This window comes from Ascaphus truei, chromosome 5, assembly GCF_040206685.1.
Source record: "Ascaphus truei isolate aAscTru1 chromosome 5, aAscTru1.hap1, whole genome shotgun sequence".
Taxonomy (NCBI): Eukaryota; Metazoa; Chordata; class Amphibia; order Anura; family Ascaphidae; genus Ascaphus; species Ascaphus truei.
The window spans coordinates 165,803,107-165,822,705 of NC_134487.1; the positions used below are offsets into that span (position 1 = coordinate 165,803,107).

At 41.5% G+C, this 19,599-nt stretch overlaps 1 protein-coding gene across 1 annotated transcript in view; it reads left to right on the plus strand.

The window, feature by feature from the left end:
• The window catches only part of FSTL4 (follistatin like 4), a 1,082,354-nt gene that overhangs the window by 169,802 nt on the left and 892,953 nt on the right, over nucleotides 1-19,599 (plus strand). Inside the window, exon 3 of the mRNA XM_075601182.1 lies at nucleotides 1,532-1,565. Within this exon, the coding sequence (XP_075457297.1) occupies nucleotides 1,532-1,565 (34 nt within the window). The remainder of the gene's footprint in view (nucleotides 1-1,531; nucleotides 1,566-19,599) is intronic.

Below are 19,599 nucleotides of genomic sequence, written 5' to 3' on the forward strand. Positions count from 1 at the left end.
TAATCAGGCTGACCATTCAGATGGAGTGGCCAGCCTGAACAAAATGCAAGTGGAGCCCCATACACTTCAGTTCTCATCATTCAGGGCACTCTAGAGTTTAAGGAATGGAAAAAAAGTATTTGTGATGGGGTGAATTAAAATACATAGTTCAACAATCTTAAATGTGACCCACTGAAACGTAATATACAGTTCAATTATTTAAAGGGGTGAGCCATCTGAGGACAAAATTGTACTATTGATAGTGCTATAGTGCATCTCAGGGAATGTTTGCTTTTTTAAACCCAATTTTGACACCAATAAGTATTTTTAAATTAATTTTTAGTTAGTTTGTAAGCAGAGAGAGGTGCGGAATGGGTTGCTTTTTTCTGGTGAATCCCTTTTTTCTGATGTAATAATAATGATAATAATAATTGTTTGTTCTTGTTAGTTTTTACGTAGCGCTTTACAGAGACATTTTGCAGGCACAGTCCCCCTGTGGAGCTTACAATCTATGTTTTTTGGTGCCTGAGGCACAGGCAGATAAGGTGACTTGCCCAAGGTCACAAGGAGCCAACACCGGGAATTGAACCCGGTTTCCCTGCTCTGTGCTCAAAAAGTGCTTGCACTCCTCTTACCCCATCTCCTTGTGTTTATTGGCTACCTGATCAGGACAGGGTGTGCTAAGGCACAGGGTAAAGAAAATAAATAATTGAAAAACACATCCCCATTCATAGGTACCCGAATAAATGCATTTTGTAATAAATTTCCCAAAAAATTAAAGAAGGTGAATATTTGCGATTAGCATGGTTCAATTTGACGAGGGAAGCCAAATAGACCATTCAATCGTTTAAATAAGGTTGTTTTCTGGCTGGTTTTGTGGGATTACACCTTTTAAATGCTCAGATATTAAACTGATCCAGTGAAAGATATTTTTGTTTTCAGTTTTCTTACGGCAACTAGGAATGCACTTTTGCCTTAACCCTGCTAAACCTTTTGTCTCTATTTCAAGTGGGTTTAATATTCATTACACAGAGCCATAGGTTTGTAATAGTATTTTGGATTATTTGATTACACTTGTTTGGACTGGGGATAAGTACTTTATGTTGCTATGGCTGTTGTTTTAGGTGAATGTAAAATTAGATTACTGCTTATTTTCGTTTTAGTGCCATTGCCTACTCAAACAAATTCATTAATCCAAGTCAGTGATAGTAATAACCCTGCTAATAATACACACAAAGTGTAAAGCTCTTTAAAACCTTGTGCAGCAGAATTTTTATATAGAATATAATTCTAGCAAAAAAAGGCATATTTTGACTGCATTTATTCTGTATTTATATGTTTACTGTATTTATTCCTGCATAAGAAAGTTACACAACATGCTGCACAACATTAAATACTGTACAGAAAGGCAAGCTGTTAAATTATGAAATAATCGATCAGCATGCATATATTTATACTGCATGTTTATTGAAGAAGTCAGGTCTCAATAGGGAGATGTGAGTGATTTCTGATCATAATGCACAACTTCAAAACCTTATCTTTTACTTTGTAGATACCCAGACGCATTGAAAGTACAAGAAGAAAAGGTAAGATAAATCATTCTTTTTTATCTACATTAACTATATGTTTGTTGCTTACTAAGTAATCTAAAGCAGGGGTGCTAAACTCCAGTCATCAAGCCCCCCCAACAGGTCAGGTTTTCAGGATATCCCAGCTCAGCACAGATGGCTCAATAAGTCCCTGCTTCAGCACAGTCTGACTAAGCCTCTGATTGAGCCATCTGTGCTGAAGCAGGGACTGATTGAGCCACCTATGCTAAAGCTGGGATATCCTCAAAACCTGACCTGTTGGGGGGGGGGGGGGGGTAGGATTGAGGACTGGCGTTGAGCACCCCTGATCTAAAGGTAACTTGTTGTAAGGCACCTACTGTATACAGACTTGAAATCCTTGCAGTTTGATGTCCTTTGATTTAAAATAGCCCTTTGTATACATTGTGATATTTACTGTTTGTGTACTGTAGGTTCACATGGAAACTAAGCTCCAAATGTTTGCATTGAAAAGACGCGTTCATAATATAAAGCAGCCCTGTGTAAAGAAATGGTGGAAGATTCCGTATTCATTCATTGCATTCATACATATGGGCTAGAGCTTGTGTCCCAAGCTCCAGTGGGGAAATATTTTTCTAATGATCATTTTTATGTTGAACAGTAGACTTGCAGTTAGTGCTCAGCACTGTGTGCAATGGTAAAACTCTATTATATCATATGTAATAACTAAATATTATACTATGATGCAACTTATATTTGACAGTGGAAAGCAAAGTGCATGTGGATGCTTAAGAGGGTGTATATGATGTTTGTGTTGTTTTCGGCCAAAATATCCTATAGTCTTCAGTGGGGATTTGGGGCCAAAAACAGCCCAAAATGGCCTCTTTGGAATAAGTAGAATTTACCTCCAAGTAGCAGAAAAGTAATCCAAGGATTTTAAGTGGAGCACAGCTTCAAGGAAGGGGCCAGCACCAATGTAATAAGGTTAAAAAATTATATTTTTAATGGACATAGTAACGGGGAACAAAGATACACACTCTGATGCGTTTCAGGCAAACGCCCTTTTTCAAAGAGTAAATTCGCGTCTGATCATACTCACAGTCTTATAGATGATACCCCGCGGGGAGAAGCTGACCATTATCAGTGCCATTGCTGAGATATTCTGTCCGGTGGAGTACTACACAAGATTGTTATACACTTATGCAGGTATTTGTCTCCACTCTATGGACAGTCATGGCTAAATTAACTCTCACTCTAAATGGTTTGTGCTAATACTTCACTAGGCATTATTTGGCTTCTTCAATACACTACAATGTGTCTCTATCAAGAATTTATCTGAATTATATGTTTCCACCACACTGAGCACTGTTACCTGGAACTTGTTTCTAACTATTTACCTCCAAGTAACTTATATGATCACATTAACTTATTTTTTATTTTTGGGTTCATTTTAGGCATGTCATTTTTGGTTGAAATAAATTGCTAAGCCGTTTACAAATATACATGCAGAGACTAGAAAAAACACGAGCTGTAGAAATTGAAGGTACTGCAACAGAGAGCAGCATTGTGTTAACATTATATGAAGAGGGTTTGTACTAGTTTATGACCATGTCAGTCACACATTAGGAAACCCTCCTGTTGCTGAGATATATAAAAAAAATGTATCCCCTTTCGGCATAACAATAAATGCTGGCAACTTCCTTGCCTCCAACCTTTGGCCTTCGAGGAATGTGTCAGAATTTGGAAGGCATATGCATCCCACAGATGCATTTCATTGACATGGCAGTTACTGTATTGTACAGTACCTCCTCACAAAAAAATACACACACACACACACACACACATACTGTACTGTATATGGTTCTTGTGATTTTAACAAGACTTATGCTGTACAGACTCCTACTTTAAGTGTACATTTTGAAAAGTTGATTTTACTCTTCAAATAAAATATAGGCATAATACTGTAGGTAAACAAATTAGTCAACATCGTTTTATGTCTCTCTAGGTGGTATAATGCACAGAACAAATAATTCAGTAGCTGGGTACAGTACCTCCACATTTCTGTGGTGAGGTTTATTTAGTCTACTTGGGTCTGTAGGGGATGGCTGTGCTCAAAACAGGATTACATGAACAATTCATGTTAATCTGTTTCTTAACATTCAAAAATACTACTTTGTCATAGTGAACAAATTGACATCTGCACAACACAGCTAACCTCTAATACTTTCTGTATTTCGTTAAAAATGTTGACTTCATTGATGTATTTGTCACAAAGTGTGTAGTACTAATAACATGTTGCTACATATTTTCCACAACATATGCTAAAACTCGCAATTGTTTGTGACTTTATTGCATGTTTTTTACAAGCAGTACCATTTTTTATTCAAGCTCAACTGCAGATATTATCCCCAAGTCAATTATTTTGCACAGTTTTGTTTATATGCAATAAAATGGTTCATTTTAAAACAAAAGTGCTAAAGTTTAATTCTTCTACAGTCTCAGCACCACTTTCAATAACATTGGAAAACACTTTTGCTAATTGGTATCTGTCCCTAATAGTTCTTTTATGGTTACATACAGCTGGATAAAAATCAGTCATCAAATTAAGTAATTCTGTTTATTATTAATTTAGATTTCCTTTAACAGATGTTTTTTTTTGGGTGGCACGTAATCCTACTTAATTTTCTTTTTGGAATCGGAATTCAATTAGGCAGTCTAATGAAAATCCTGAATTGGTTTAACTGCTACCGGACATCAGGAACTTCTGATTCATGTGATCACTCCAGGAGCAATCACACAATGCAATCTGGCACTCGGATTCCTGAAACAGAAAGGAAGGAGTTCCACTTCCATTGGAATGGGGCTGGCTGCCCTGTAAAAAGGGGTCATCCCAATCACCTCATAGAAAATAAATATGTGCCTATGACATTCTTGGGATGTCATAAGGGCCTTTGGTGCACCAGAGCCCATGCCATTCCAGATATGTTCTTTGGGCAATGTTAAGGCGTATTATTTTCAGCAGATATTAGCCACACAGCCAAGCCATGTCCTAAAACAATTGCATTAATACTAACGTTGGACATAAGGCATTTGTCATAAGACACCTTCCAGCTCATTCAATTATGGTGGTTTCTGGTGTGATATACTGCAGCTGCTGTGAAATGTTATGTTATAAAAAAAATAAGATTGCATCAATATTTAATCAAATTTCCACTGTATTCACCAAGAATAATGTGTTTATAAATGGCAATATATATTCATCTTGTTTGCATATCCAACAAAAAAAGCATTAACACAACATTATGTAGCCATAGCGAAACAAATAGGCAATAACTCCTAGAAATCAATTTTAATAGAGCATTTTTCTACTATTGGGATTTGTTTTGGATTTCTTCAAAACCCTATGGCAAAAAATGATTTAATTCATTTGATGTTTAAGGCTACCAATGCATTGCAAAGGAATGTCATCAGGCACCAAAGGGGTTCCATATGTAGCCTAGTCCTCCGGCTACTGTCTTTCTTTTGGCCCTAACAGTGTAAGTCCTGTTAGGCACAGGCATTGTGAGGGATAAGCTCTCTCATGAAGGCTTAGCCTGTTGTTGCAGCCTGGATGCACTGTTACTATATCCAGGGGAGGGCCTAACAACAACCTGAGAGTGTCATCCTTGGGGAGGATACTGGCTGGTCACAGGCACAAAATGTGACATCTGTCAGTATTGGACCTGCCCTGTTATGGGGCAGGGTTACACGTCGCTTCCCTGGGGTACATAAGTTGACACTGTCCCAGAAGTCAGGGCTCTCTCCCCTCTCCCTGTGGGGGTACTTAGAGGCCTGCTAATAGAGTCCAAGGAGGTACAGTAGTTCCAATCTCTCCAGAAACAGCTTGTAGAAAAGAGAAATAGTCCTCCAGCGCGTAGACTCAAGTTGTTATCCCAAGCGTGTAAGATGGAAAAAGAAGAAAACAAAACAAAAACTCAATGGTATAATAAAAGTTTGACCAGATGTATACCATACACTAGGTATAAAAAGCATACACTTACATGTGACTAGATCCTATAAGGTTACAGCAGTATATACACTTCAGATCATCCAGTAAAAATTATCTTGAAAAAAGTAGAGAAAAAAAGGACACGGCATAATAAAATGTAATCATTTTACATCACTGACGAAGGTGTTTGATAAACATTGAGCACTACCAGGGCCACCAACAGGGGGGGTCTGTCAGGGTTGGTGTCCCAGGCCCAGTGAGTCAGGGAGCCCGGGCCCTGCTGCCGGTCACATGTCATCAGGGCCACCAACCGGGGGGGGCAGCAAGGTGGACGGACAAAGCAGTTGGCTTGACCTCTCATGGCTGCCGGGCCCCGGCTCTCCCCAAACTGCGGGCTTCCCTACTCACTAACTCCCACACCAGGCCCTCTGACATCAGTGCGCACGCACCGGTAGCTAAGCTTCCTGAGAGATTCAGGATATCCCGCCTTTCTGATGGACCTGGGGCTGACTGCGGTGGCCACGTGGGAACCGGACATGGCATCGTCCTGTCTGGGAGGTGGCTGGGCCTAGAGGCTGTGGTTTGCCCATGATCTCTCCCCTTAAGACTTACCTCACCCATGGACATAGGTATGCCTCCGCCTGCTCCCCATTCCCAGTGTTGGGCACGGGTCCAAATGAGTGCCTCCAATATCCTGGGACTGGAAGTGGAGTCACATGTGGCCCCGATAGGCACTTTTCATAGGGTGCTGTTGGGGGTCCTGGGGGAGAAGGCTGGTGTGGCCCTGTTGTCCTTTTCCCCCTCGGGCGGTCCCATGCTAACCTGCTGTACGCAGCCTGGCTGTATATGGGACCAGGGTGGGGGTATCGGGAGGTAGGCCCGTGGCATTGAATTAGTTGGGTAGAGATAGGCCCTAGCTGGCTCCCTTCCCAGACATATATTAGGGAGAGTGAGCTCAGGCTCTATAATCAAAAAAAAAAAAAAGTTTCACAAGCTGTTTGGGTTGAGTTACTAGGTGGCTACTGTCTTTATTCAATTTTAGACTAATCACTCATACATTGTTACCTACATAAAATACTTAATACTGAATTAAAAAAATTAATGGGGTTATAGAGTTAATAAAGGTTGTATTTTATATCCAAGTATTGCTATCCCTCCTCCCCCCACCCCCCCCCCCCACAAAAAAAATCCCCTCTTATGGCTAAAAAATAGTTATTTGGTTATAGGGTGTATTCTCATATTTTACTCATGTACTGCTGTGCAAAAAAACAAAAAAAACAGTGAAGCTACGAAGCAAGAATTTGCTTCAAGACAAGTTCTAGTTTTGACAAATTGTCTTTCAGCTCATGCGAGGATGGTTTGAAGTTCAGTGGTTGTGAATTTAGTGGTTGAGTTTTATTAGTTGTATTGTTCAAGTTATTATGATGCCACTGTCTATTTTCAGGGTTAGACTATACATTCAAGTATTGTTACTTATATGATATAATAATAATAATAATAATAATTTAAAAAAAAATATATATATATATATAGGATAAGGCGTTTTATGATAAGTTAGGGTTTTTATATATTTATTGGGGGGTTATATGTACTGTTTTTTTAAAATATGTTAATATGTTATTTATGTTAAAACATAAAATGCATAACATCCATATGTGCAAATATTAAGCCTTTTGTAGCCCAAGTGGCTTGCTGACTACTTGGGCTTATAAAGGGTTAATATATTTGAATCTTCTAAAATGTTAATATTATGTATATGTATCCCCTATTCTAGGTTGACTGGTCTTGCCCAGTATGTGAAGGCCATTATATACATAGGTAACAAATGCTTAATGCGAACCTTAGGTAGGTGATAAAAAGTAGTGATATTTTTGGCGGCTGTCCATTTTAGTGAAATTCATGTGATTTAAATAAATTGGCTTTAACTACTTATTCATGTGCTCATTTGCATATGTCGCGTTAAAAAAGCCCCTTTTCACTGTTTTACCACTTGCGATATGGTTTTAGTGAATAGGTCGATAAATAAGATAAGCGTTACACAGTGGTAACTGCAATTTTTTTAATTTATTTACCTTTAGTAAATCAAAATCAGAAGATCAAAATCAATTGACTCATCTGGAGATCTGTTTTGTGAAATTACATTTTGTTTCTAAAAAAATGATTAGAAAGTGAACTGCAGGCCTGAAACACATCTCTTTAACAGCTCCCAAGCTAAAGGGCTCCTCTTTAGAGCAGAAGCATATTGCATACAGTAGCTGAAAAACAAAGCAAGGGACAGCAGTGAGCTACAGAAATGCTTGATGATGTAACACAGTGCTTCACAATGTCCCTCCTCACCTCCCATAACAGAGCTAAATGTCACAGCACAGTCCAAATGCTAAGAGGCTCCAGGCTTTGAAATGGGATCAAAAGTTAGAGAGAATATTGTTCATCAAAACCGAAGTCTTCTGGAAACATGATCCACATTTGCCTAGTCTTATTAAAATAATTTCAGACGATTTTAAGATAGTGAGGTTTAGTAGAGCATAATACACATGCTTTAAATGTTTTGCTTTTGGAAAGCTTCTAATTGAAAAAAAAATGTGGTCTTAACTACTGCACATGTTTTTCATCTAGTGTGTAATAATTTGTTTCTGTTCTAAGTTTAACCCTTTGATTCAATAGATTAGCGACATGATGTAGCTATGACATCATGAGGTCTAGCACGCCACAGACCCCATTTGCTAAGGGAGATAGCATTCACAAACATGATCTAAATTGTGGAGGAGACGCCTTCTCTTCTGTTTGTGTCATCAGTGGCTTCTCATTCATGTGATCTCGCCCGAGGAATGATGACATGATCGTGCCATGCAGGAGGGGCTGTTGCACTCTGGTGTTACACCCCTCCGACACTTAAAGAGTTAAAGACGTATAGTCTATATTGCAATCAGTAGAGGAATATGGGTATTAGCCCATGAGTAACCGAGGCTACTACCGTGTTAGGAACAGACACTATCCTTAAGTTTTGGAGAGAGACACCAGTAATAAAATGATAAGGCTATATAAGCCTATATAGAAACATATCAGGGTGTTAGCCTCACCTCCACCCTGCGTCCTGCGGCAGGAAAATAATCTGGTTTTTACTCACAAGCTCCATTTTCAGTGCGATCAGACGCTGGAAAAGCTGCAGCTGCTACCTCTGTTTCTCGTGGTGTCAGCGTGCTCCATCCGGAAATTACGTCAAGTACACTGGCGACACACTTTATTCGAGCTCGGCTAGTCCCACGAATTCGGGTATACCCGGGTGTATTGAGGTTTGTGACTGTTTTCTGCCCGAGTGCATTGAGGTATTTTCCAGGCAGGGATTAAAGCATTTTATTCCCGCTGGCTGCAATACTGCACAGTATATATATATATACTGCATTACAATTCATGAATTTATGCCATCTGGTAGACACGCGAAGCATTGCAGCCTATTAAATCCTAATCATTATCATTTAACAGATCGGCCGCCCGTCAGCCAGGCATGAACCCAGGCTGGGAAGGCAAACGCAACGGGGCTTGTCAGAGGTGAGGAGCGGCGCATTCCAGGTTTCTGCCAGGTACATACTGGGTATTTGCTCGAATAAAGTGTGTCGGTGCAGTATGGCACTGATGCTCACTGTTAAATTTCAATAAAGTTTTTTACATTTTTCAATGCGTTGGCTGGTGGAGTTACTGTGACCACGGTCTACAATTTCCTTCCTATATTGCAATCAGTACTAGAGGAGGCCTGCTCTTTTTTTTTGCTGGATTTTCAGAGGATTAAAGTAAAAGGAAAGAGAAAAGGTTGGAGACAAAGGGCCACAATTCCTTCCTAAGCAGTACCTCTGTACCTAAAGCAGTGCCAAGATTTAAGGCACATTATGGCCCACTTACAGTAAGTAATTAGCCTATAACAAATTATTTATGGATTAGCAGTGTAGGGATGTGTTATATGTTCCCTTTGCTGCAGCAAGTTCCCAAACGTAGTGGTGGAGGTTCTACGGCGGCCCAACAGTATAGGGCGCCGCCATGTTGTTGCGTAATAGTGGGGAGCGAGGTCAGAGAAAAGAGAGGTCGCGCATGCGCAGTGGAAGCGCGCGAACGGCTGGCCAATAAGGTATAGGCCCAGCCAGTAACTACAACTCCCAGGAGCCTTAGCGGAGTCACCTGACGCCAAGGAGCCAATGGGAGGGCTGGATTCTCGGGAGGCAGGAAAGGGAAGCATGGGGGAGAGACCACGCTAGCCAGAAGGCACCGGAGGAACAGGGAAGGAGGTAGTGTGAGTGCAGGGGGTCCGTGACCCACCTGCATATGTTTGATCTTCCCTGAGGGCCCTAAGAGATTCCCTGAGTCCCGACTTGCGGACTGCAGGGAAGCCCTATAGCGATAGTAACATCATCCCATTACTGAATAAACAGCTAGGGACAAAGTGTGCAGAGTTGTGGTTGCTGCAGTCATCTGGGACCAGGTTGCTGAGCATCGTGACATCAGACCAACTGTGCTGAATCGGCGGATCCTTTTTGAAGTTGTCACCGGTCACTGGAGTGACCGGAAGTTATTTAAATAAAGTGCACCAACCCCGGTCAACAGGCGCTGATCCCACCTTAGGGAACACTCTTTGGGGACACTAAGTGGAGTGGCCAAAGGACTGAGCCTAATATACATTATAGTACATGGACACGGTGTGGGCACGTGGCGGCGGGACAGAGACATTACTCCTTATGAGAGTGGCTGAGCCACTAGCGTTATAATTATAGTATAAGTTAGGAAAGTTGTTATTGCCATATAAAGTGATAAGGGTTATTCTATGTGTACAGTAAAACAGTTCAAAGCATATGTGTCTTGCTATGGATCTTGCCCAGGGGAATCTTACATGATGGGGATCCTGGGTAAGTGGAGGCGCTGCCACTAAGATAAGTGCTACCCCAGGCTCCCAGTAAGCAGAGGCTCAGATCTCCTGGAGCCACAGGTGTGTGCAGTACCCCTAGTCTCTCTCGAGCATAGGAAAGAGGGCTACAGCAGTATTACATCAGTAAGAAAAATTGCCATAGCCGTGTGCCCCAGGGCATTGCACAAGCTATTGTTTTGACACTGCTTTTCGTATCTTGGGACTTCAAACAATGAATGGAAGAGAACATGAGTTTTGAACCTTGCTTTCACCAAAGTCACTCTGGGTCAGATTGCTACTTTACATTGGAACTATAGATGTACGAAAGTTCAAGCATTAAAACATAATGTGCAAGGTCACTTTCCCCTTTTTCATATTGTAATTTCTGCAAAATTCTGAGCAATGGAAACGTTTGTGAAATTGCGTGAAAAAAACGAGACTCAAGAGAAAATTTTGAAAAATGTTGTAAAACAAATTTGAAGACCTTCACAGCAAATAAAATATCACATTCACATGTCTCAGACAGGTCTGCATCCCTGCCTTCCACCATTCTCACTTAGGCTACGGCTCCGCTGCACGCGCGCCTGCGAGGCTGGCAGCACGTGCAGCCGAATTCCCCGGTCTGCAGAGAGCTGCAGGGGGAAAGATAGGGGGGGGAGGGTGTGTGACTGGGGACTGACGAGGCGCGGCCATGACTTCACCCAGCAGGTTCATTGGCTGAACCGTCCGGGGGGTGTGGCCTAGTGCTCCGTCGCTAGGTCTACTCGCAATTTTAATGTGAGTCTGAAAAACGCACCGCAAAGCACGGCGCCCCCCCTCACAGCAGGCCTGACCCCATTGAGAGGTGGCTCTTGTCCCTGCAGCGCCCACCATAGCGAGCGCTGCAGTAGCCAGTGGGGACCAAGCCGTAGCATACAGTGCTTCCACTGCAGCCAGAGATTCTGGAAAAAGACATGCAACTGTGCACTTATTGTCACCTTTTACTTCATGTCTATTTTACCATGTTCTCCTATGTTATGTTAGTTTAAAGAATCATCCCTTAAAGTGACGTCACCTCCTTTTGAACTAATGGAACATATCACATGGTACAGCAACCAATGGAATTGTCTTCAATCCCATAGGCTTTAATACTATGTGATATAGCCATGTGGTTTTAAGGATGTGACGTACCTCCCTTGGAGATGATGTCACATCCTTAAAAAAGAAAGAGGTGGGCACATGATACAGCGTCCAATCGGATTGGAGCTGTTCCATCTGACCATAAAATGTGATGTCACAGGCCATATATAAGGCCTGTACGTCTCATTTTACCTCAAGAAGCCGACGGACAACATTGTGTTGTGGATTTACCATGGGGCTTTTGGATTGACAGATGAAGAAAGAAGATTAAAGAAAAGAAGAAAATAATGACAGATGAAGAAGGAAGACAGTGATAGAAGATAAAATAAAGAAGATTTTGTTTACCTGATACTGGTCTTCAAGGTGGATGGCGTTGGATTGCGGGGGATGATGTCGCGGTACGAGAGCTTGCAGATACAATGGGATTCGGAGGGTGAAGCCTTCTAAAGGTGAGAGAAATATTGAATGTATGTAAATGTCTTTTTTCAGGTTTTTCCATTGTATTTATTTTTATATTTGCGATAATGTTTTAATCTGTGCCCTTTTAGGGTACAGATAAATACAGTAACAACCAATGCTTTTTTTTGGCAAATGCTTGTTTTGAATTGATTGTAATTTTTTCTATTTGTTTTTATTTTTGGATTGAATTGTTTGGAATTTGGATGGCTTGTTTTTAGTACATTTTAGGATTGGTTAGCATTTTAAATTAATTATTTGTTTTGTTGGCTACTGATTTAAATTCATTAATTGCTTTGTTGGCTAGTGTTTAAAATTAATTAATTGTTTTGTTGGTTAGTGCTTTTATGTTTTAAATTTATTGTTTGGCTAGTGCATTTATTTATTTAATTGGTTGGCTAGTGCATTTATTTAATTGGTTGGCTAGTGCATTTATTTATTTTATTGGTTGCGGACCTGTCTGAGACATGCAAATGTACCACAAGTGGTATTTTTATTTGCTGGGAGCACAGATATACAGATGTGGCCGGATGTTTTCTTCTGCTAGCCCACGACAAATCTGGGAAAATCTGGGGCTGAGATTTTCATTTCTGTGAGACTTTTAATTTCTGTGAAATTTACCTGCTATTTGAATGCAGACTAATTGGCCATCGGATTAACACAGCAGGGGGCCCTGCTATTTGAATGGGACTAGAGGGACCCCTGCTGTGTTAATATGATGGGCCATTAGACTGCATTCAAATAGCAGAACATGCTGCAACATTTCTGTGAGATTGCCCCACATTTTCCTAGATTTTTGTTGGGCTAGCAGAAGAAAACATCTGGCTACATTTGTATGTATGTGAAAAAAAGAAGAAACACAAAAAATAGTTCAATATGTTTCAAATAATGAATGGATCTTGGTGGTCAAATCCTGCAACGTTTGTACTCACAAATTCCCAGTTCTTTAAAGCGTATCAATATATCAGCGGCAATACTGTGGTGTCTTTAAGTGGTCTGGATGTCTGTGCTTAGTCACTTTGTAACTTCTGCTATAACAAAAAAAATGGAAATCGTTGTACATTTTTTCACTTTTATACAGGTTTTAAGCACAACAAAGTTTATCCTATTAAAAAAATTTGGGCGGATGCCTTGGTCCTACACGCAAAGAAAACCCGCACAGCTAGTGTTAGACCACAGTGAGATGCTGACTGGATGGAGACGTGATTATATCATATGAAAGAAAAAGGACCCAGTCTTTCAGCACTCAGTCACAAGGATTGTAATGTTGTAAATTTAAAAATATGCTTTATTAATAACCATGAATAAAAAATAAGGTGTTAAAACGTAATTAAATAGTATTAAACAGCACGTGACTCTATCCTTAATAACCCACCTGCAAGTATGTGGGTGGATATAATAAGATCCCTAATGAATGTTGGGGATCAAACGCTACTGATAGTAGCTACCTAATGATATAGGCAAGAGGAGCCTGTGAGAGCCCACTCAAAGACACTTTCCATCTAAGTGTATCCAGGCGTGTGCTACACACTCAATTGATACACTGTGGAAAAGTACAGTAATACTGTGTGATGAAATGCGAGCTAAGTTAGACCTATATAATGTCTGTCCCTGATTAAGATATGCACTGGTGACTAAATCCATTCATCAGTGCTATCAGAGCCAGGTCTATGATGAAAACCTGTGTGGCCCACACTGTTGATAATAGGTGCACACTTATTATCACATTGGATAGTAGGATACAGAATAGTATGGCAAAACTGGAGCGTTAGATAAGGTCATCTAAACACCTAAACTGCAGATAGTGTATAGGGTGGAAACACCTGTAAGTAGCAGTGGAAACAGTGGTGTTATACAGGTGTAGTTAACCAAGGTACACCTAAACTAATGTCAATAATATCTGCTGTTGCCGCCCAGTATACGTTATAGTGAGAGCAAAATGCAGACACTTAGCACATATGGACAGTTTACCCTTAAGTGAGCGTAGTAAAGTGTTGCACACAGAGGGTAAATGATGGCATGGAGGCAACCTCCACAGTGTCTGCAGTAGTACATGAGGGTTCACACTACTCTGTGAGAAATGAAGTTGTTAGCTGTGACCCCCTGTGGTACTGCTCAGCATATAGTGGGTTAAGGCAAAATAGAATTGCCAAAATACTCAGCTTATGACTGAGTGGGGTATAGAGGTGGTTAATGCTGTGGTTGAACAGTAAAACCCATAGACGCACCACCCCCCCTCTCAATAAACAGCTGGTCTGTCTCTGAAGCCAAGTGAAGGGAACACCGGTCTAACTGGTAGTCGCACAGTCCCCTACATCAGCGCTGATCTTGGTTATATCAGCGCTGATGTGTTCGAGGACTTGCCTGTCTTGCCTGTCTCAGAAGTGATTGAACCATTGGCCCCTCAGGTAAGAGGATCACGCGATGCAGTGGTAAAGCGCGATCCCATATGCATAAGCACACACGCGGGGAGCTAAAGTGTATTAGCGCTGATAAATATCAGTGGGCTGCTGCATTTGAAATAAATGAGCTTAGATCTAACTCCTCGAACACATCAGCGCTGATATAACCAAGACCAGCTGTTTATTGAGAGGGGGGGTGGTGCGTCTATGGGTTTTACTGTTCAACCACAGCATTAACCACCTCTATACCCCACTCAGTCATAAGCTGAGTATTTTGGCAATTCTATTTTGCCTTAACCCACTATATGCTGACCAGTACCACAGGGGGTCACAGCTAACAACATCATTTCTCACAGAGTAGTGTGAACCCTCATGTACTACTGCAGACACTGTGGAGGTTGCCTCCATGCCATCATTTACCCTCTGTGTGCAACACTTTACTACGCTCACTTAAGGGTAAACTGTCCATATGTGCTAAGTGTCTGCATTTTGCTCTCACTATAACGTATACTGGGCGGCAACAGCAGATATTATTGACATTAGTTTAGGTGTACCTTGGTTAACTACACCTGTATAACACCACTGTTTCCACTGCTACTTACAGGTGTTTCCACCCTATACACTATCTGCAGTTTAGGTGTTTAGATGACCTTATCTAACGCTCCAGTTTTGCCATACTATTCTGTATCCTACTATCCAATGTGATAATAAGTGTGCACCTATTATCAACAGTGTGGGCCATACAGGTTTTCATCATAGACCTGGCTCTGATAGCACTGATGAATGGATTTAGTCACCAGTGCATATCTTAATCAGGGACAGACATTATATAGGTCTAACTTAGCTCGCATTTCATCACACAGTATTACTGTACTTATCCACAGTGTATCAATTGAGTGTGTAGCACACGCCTGGATACACTTAGATGGAAAGTGTCTTTGAGTGGGCTCTCACAGGCTCCTCTTGCCTATATCATTAGGTAGCTACTATCAGTAGCGTTTGATCCCCAACATTCATTAGGGATCTTATTATATCCACCCACATACTTGCAGGTGGGTTATTAAGGATAGAGTCACGTGCTGTTTAATACTATTTAATTACGTTTTAACACCCTATTTTTTATTCATGGCTATTAATAAAGCATATTTTTAAATTTACAACATTACAATCCTTGTGACTGAGTGCTGAAAGACTGGATGCCTTGGACCAAAATAAAAAAATTTGGGGCATTATTCAATATAGTCTGAATCAGTCAACCGCACCAAACTGTCCATTATTTATATAGCACCAACAATGTACACAGCACTTTACAACATTACAGTAGGAGGTAAATACATTACAAACAATGGGAATAGGTGCAGCAGGTAAATGACAATACAGTATATGGCTAAAAGAGACCCTGCTCCAAAGAGCTACAATCTAAACATTTTCAATAAGTCCCTTAGTGCACCACCAAACAAACTAATTACAAAGTGTTACATGGTTGTCAAAACAAATTCCTGATTGTCATCTGACTGTGGAGTGTGGCTAAATGAAGATATCATTTCATAAAGCATAGCAATACAATCTGTAATAAGATTTTCATTGTACAAGATTGCATTGAAATACAATGATTTACTTACAACTCTGTAATGATTTACATTTCTGAAATAGCATCATTTTACTTGTCCTGGTTTTCTAAGTTATTAAACTGCAGTAGTACCGGTCAGGTACTGCTGTGTGATAGGATGTTTCTGTGTGATAGTGCCCCAATCTGTAGCTCTATCCAACCCCATGACCGTGACTGCTACTGAGTATCATACAGTAGGTGAAGATATTTAGTACGTCATCTGCCAAACGTACATCCTAAGTGGCAATTACATAAATGACTTCACAGACAATTCTACCGACTGACCGTCGCAAGCCGTAGTGAACAAATCTGTAAAGATGTATCAAGTCTCATTGTCTTTGGAGCCGCATCTGGAAAAGTAAAATGCTGCTGCTCTGGAGACCATGCTTGTCGTGACTTCACTGCGGTGGGTCCCTGATTCCAGATCAGGCACCCGCAGTGTTATTCCTCCCATGACAGGGCCGCCATGGTTGAATTCCTGCAGCTTGTCTGGTGTCAGAGACAATGGGGCTGGCCACCTCTGTATATTTGTCTTTTAAATAAGTATAGCCCTGGTAGGTTTGGGCTATTATTCTTTCCTCCTCCTGGGAAATAATCCCTGGTAAGGGCAGGTTTGCCAGGAGTTAAAATGGGATTGCCCCAACCACTGTGATTCAGTTGGTCAGAGAAGGTAGTGCTCATGCTTTGTGTCAATCAAAGGCACAGGGGTGGGACTACTGGATCTGTACTAAAAGAATTACCCCTTCCTGTTTAGTGAGTTGCTGGTTCTGAGTGTGAGAGTTCAGTGTTCCTCTCTAGCCTTGAGAGAGGTGGTTCCTCTGCAGTTAAGAAAGAGGGTGGTGGGTTCAAATTAAGCTACCAGGGCTCTGGTATGCTGAAGGATCTCCCTTAGGGGAGACGGGAGATATGTTCTCTTGCGCCACCAAGGAGTAAGGGAAGGAAAGGACAGCTCTTATATTGGACAAGGAGTGTGTCTAGAGATCATCCTGGTGGTGAACACCTTCTGCTGAAGTGCTGTGTGCTGTGCATTGACTGCTGCAGATCAGGAAAATAAAGAACCCTTTTTTTTACCTCCTGCCTGAGAGTGGAGTATATTGGGAGGAGAGGGAGATAACTCTTTTGCAGATACTCCACCCCATACACCTGGGGGCTGCACAAGATGGAGGCTCTGCACCATTAAGAAGAATTTGGGCTCAGCCCCAGAAGAAGCCTGTCCTGTTATCCCCCATGACATCGCGGGAGACACAGGCCCTCCTGTTACCTGCAGGTATGCACCACCAAAGTCCTTATAGCCAGAATGAGAGTTCTCTGAGGAGGCCCAAGGTGAGGTTGGGACAGGGAGGACCGGCTACATTTGGAGGCGCTGCTGAGAGCCAGACCTGGGGTGCCCGAATTCAGTTAAATTATGTAGCTCACGCTATCATTACCGTCACGTCAAGAGGTTTACAAATGGGCGCTGGAGATGCAAGTATCGCCTCTCCACACGCTGATTGTGGGGCAGGTTCCTGCTAACACCCCCTCCCGTTATATATACTTGATCCTGAGTCAGTATCCACAACTAAGGGGTGCAGTAAAGGTTCTAGGCCGCCGCATAGACGCGGACGGACTATGGTGCTCCGTGTTAGTGAGTGTAGGACACGAGGTACCAGAAGGAGAAGGTCCATCCACACTATTCGAATATGCAGAGCCCTTTCCAGGCAGTCCCATTATTTACCCTGATTTAGCAGCTTCTTCATGCACAAAGAGTCATAGTGGAGTTAAAGGGACTGTGATCAAAATGGAGACTCCCTCACCTGGGAATGCTAAAAATGAGTCACACATAAAATGGCGTCTCCCGCCAAGTCTGGTTGGCGCACGTGCTGCCTGCAAACAGGCTGCACGAAAATTGATTACCAAAATCTGTCCGAGTCTGGCGCAAAAACCAGAGCCCCGCCCCTGCGCTGTGAGTTGCTCAGCGCAATGTCAGAACCACTCCTTGAAAGAAGGTGCTCCTCCTCTGGAGTCCACCAGGGGGAGCAAGCACCATGAGTCTCAATCAGTAACTGCTGTCTCCACTAAGGACAGTCCAGAACAAATAGAGTGATGCTGCACACCTCAAAAATAGAAAAAACATACAATAACCGGTGCTCCAATGTTTGCACGAAAGCCTGCGATCAGTCCAAGACAGATGAATGAAGGAACAAAGGGCACTGCGGATTTGAGCAAAATAAACTCATTTATTGAGCCAACACGACGTTTCGACCTTAGTGGTCTTTTTCAAGTGACAATGGCATAAATACATTCCACAGTAGTAACATATAAATAGTGCCCCAAATCCCCACAATGCAACCTGTCCAATTAGTGTAGATGAAGTTCATGTGCTGAGTCAGTCCCTTTAGCCAATCTCCATTCTGTGCTCCTTATCACCAGCTGTTGGTGCTCCTCGTTAGATTCTGGTGCTCACATCCTCCTGTGTATTCCGGCATCCATCTTGCTGATGTCATCACTCCCCGTCTCTGGCGTTTGGAACGCATCCTGGTCCCATCTTGCCATTGCACGTCATCCCCGATCGTCCACAGGTGGATTTGATCAAGCTCCTCCTGCATTTCGTTTTGTACAAAAATTACTTTAAGTTCAAGCAGACCTTTTATTTACAAACAGCAGGGACAGCTATGGGCAGCAATGTGGCCCCGTCGTATGCTAATTTATACATGACTGATTTTGAGGAGCAATTTATCTATCCTACAGAACACTATAAGAGAATGTTATTTTACTGTAGATATATCGATGATCTGCTGTTTCTGTGGGAGGGTACAGAGGAAGAACTTATCCATTTTTTTGACTATCTGGATGGGCTAAACACCACTGTTAAGTTTACAAAAAATTGGAGCACAAAGCAGATTTCATATCTAGATGTGCTCCTCACCTATGAAAATGGAGTACTTCATAGTGATCTATACAGAAAACCGACAGATAAGAATAGCACGCTACATGCATCCAGCTTCCACCCAGAACCATTAAAACATATGCTACCATTTTCACAAAAGGTTAGGGCTACACGCATAGTAGACAGGCCAACTAACTTGGAGGAAACTTTAAAGGAGATTGAAGACAGATTTGTTGAGAGGGGACACAACAGATTTGAGATTGTAAAGGCTTTTGATACAACACCCTAATCAAAGATTAAAAGTGATCATCTGACATTTGTTAGCAAATTCACAACGGCCAGTGGTTTCATTAAAAACACTTTAAAAAAACACTGGAAAGTTTTACAGACAGACGAAACACTCAAAGATGTATGTAAGGATTTCCCACGTTTTGCTTATAAGCGTGGAGAGAATCTTAAAGACATCCTGATAAAGGCGGATAATGAAAAACATTACATAACACCACACTTCTTAAATTTACCTAAAGTAGGTTGTTATAAATGCTATGGCTGTAGCGTCTGTAACAGTCTGAATACAGGGGATAAGTTCTACCACCCCAGAAGTGGCAGATTGTATAAAATAAAGGAGCGTATCACCTGCATCACTACGAACTTAATTTATATGATTAAATGCCCTTGTGGACTATGTTATATTGGTAAGAGCAGTCGCATGCTCAAAACTAGATTTATAGAACACAAGAGC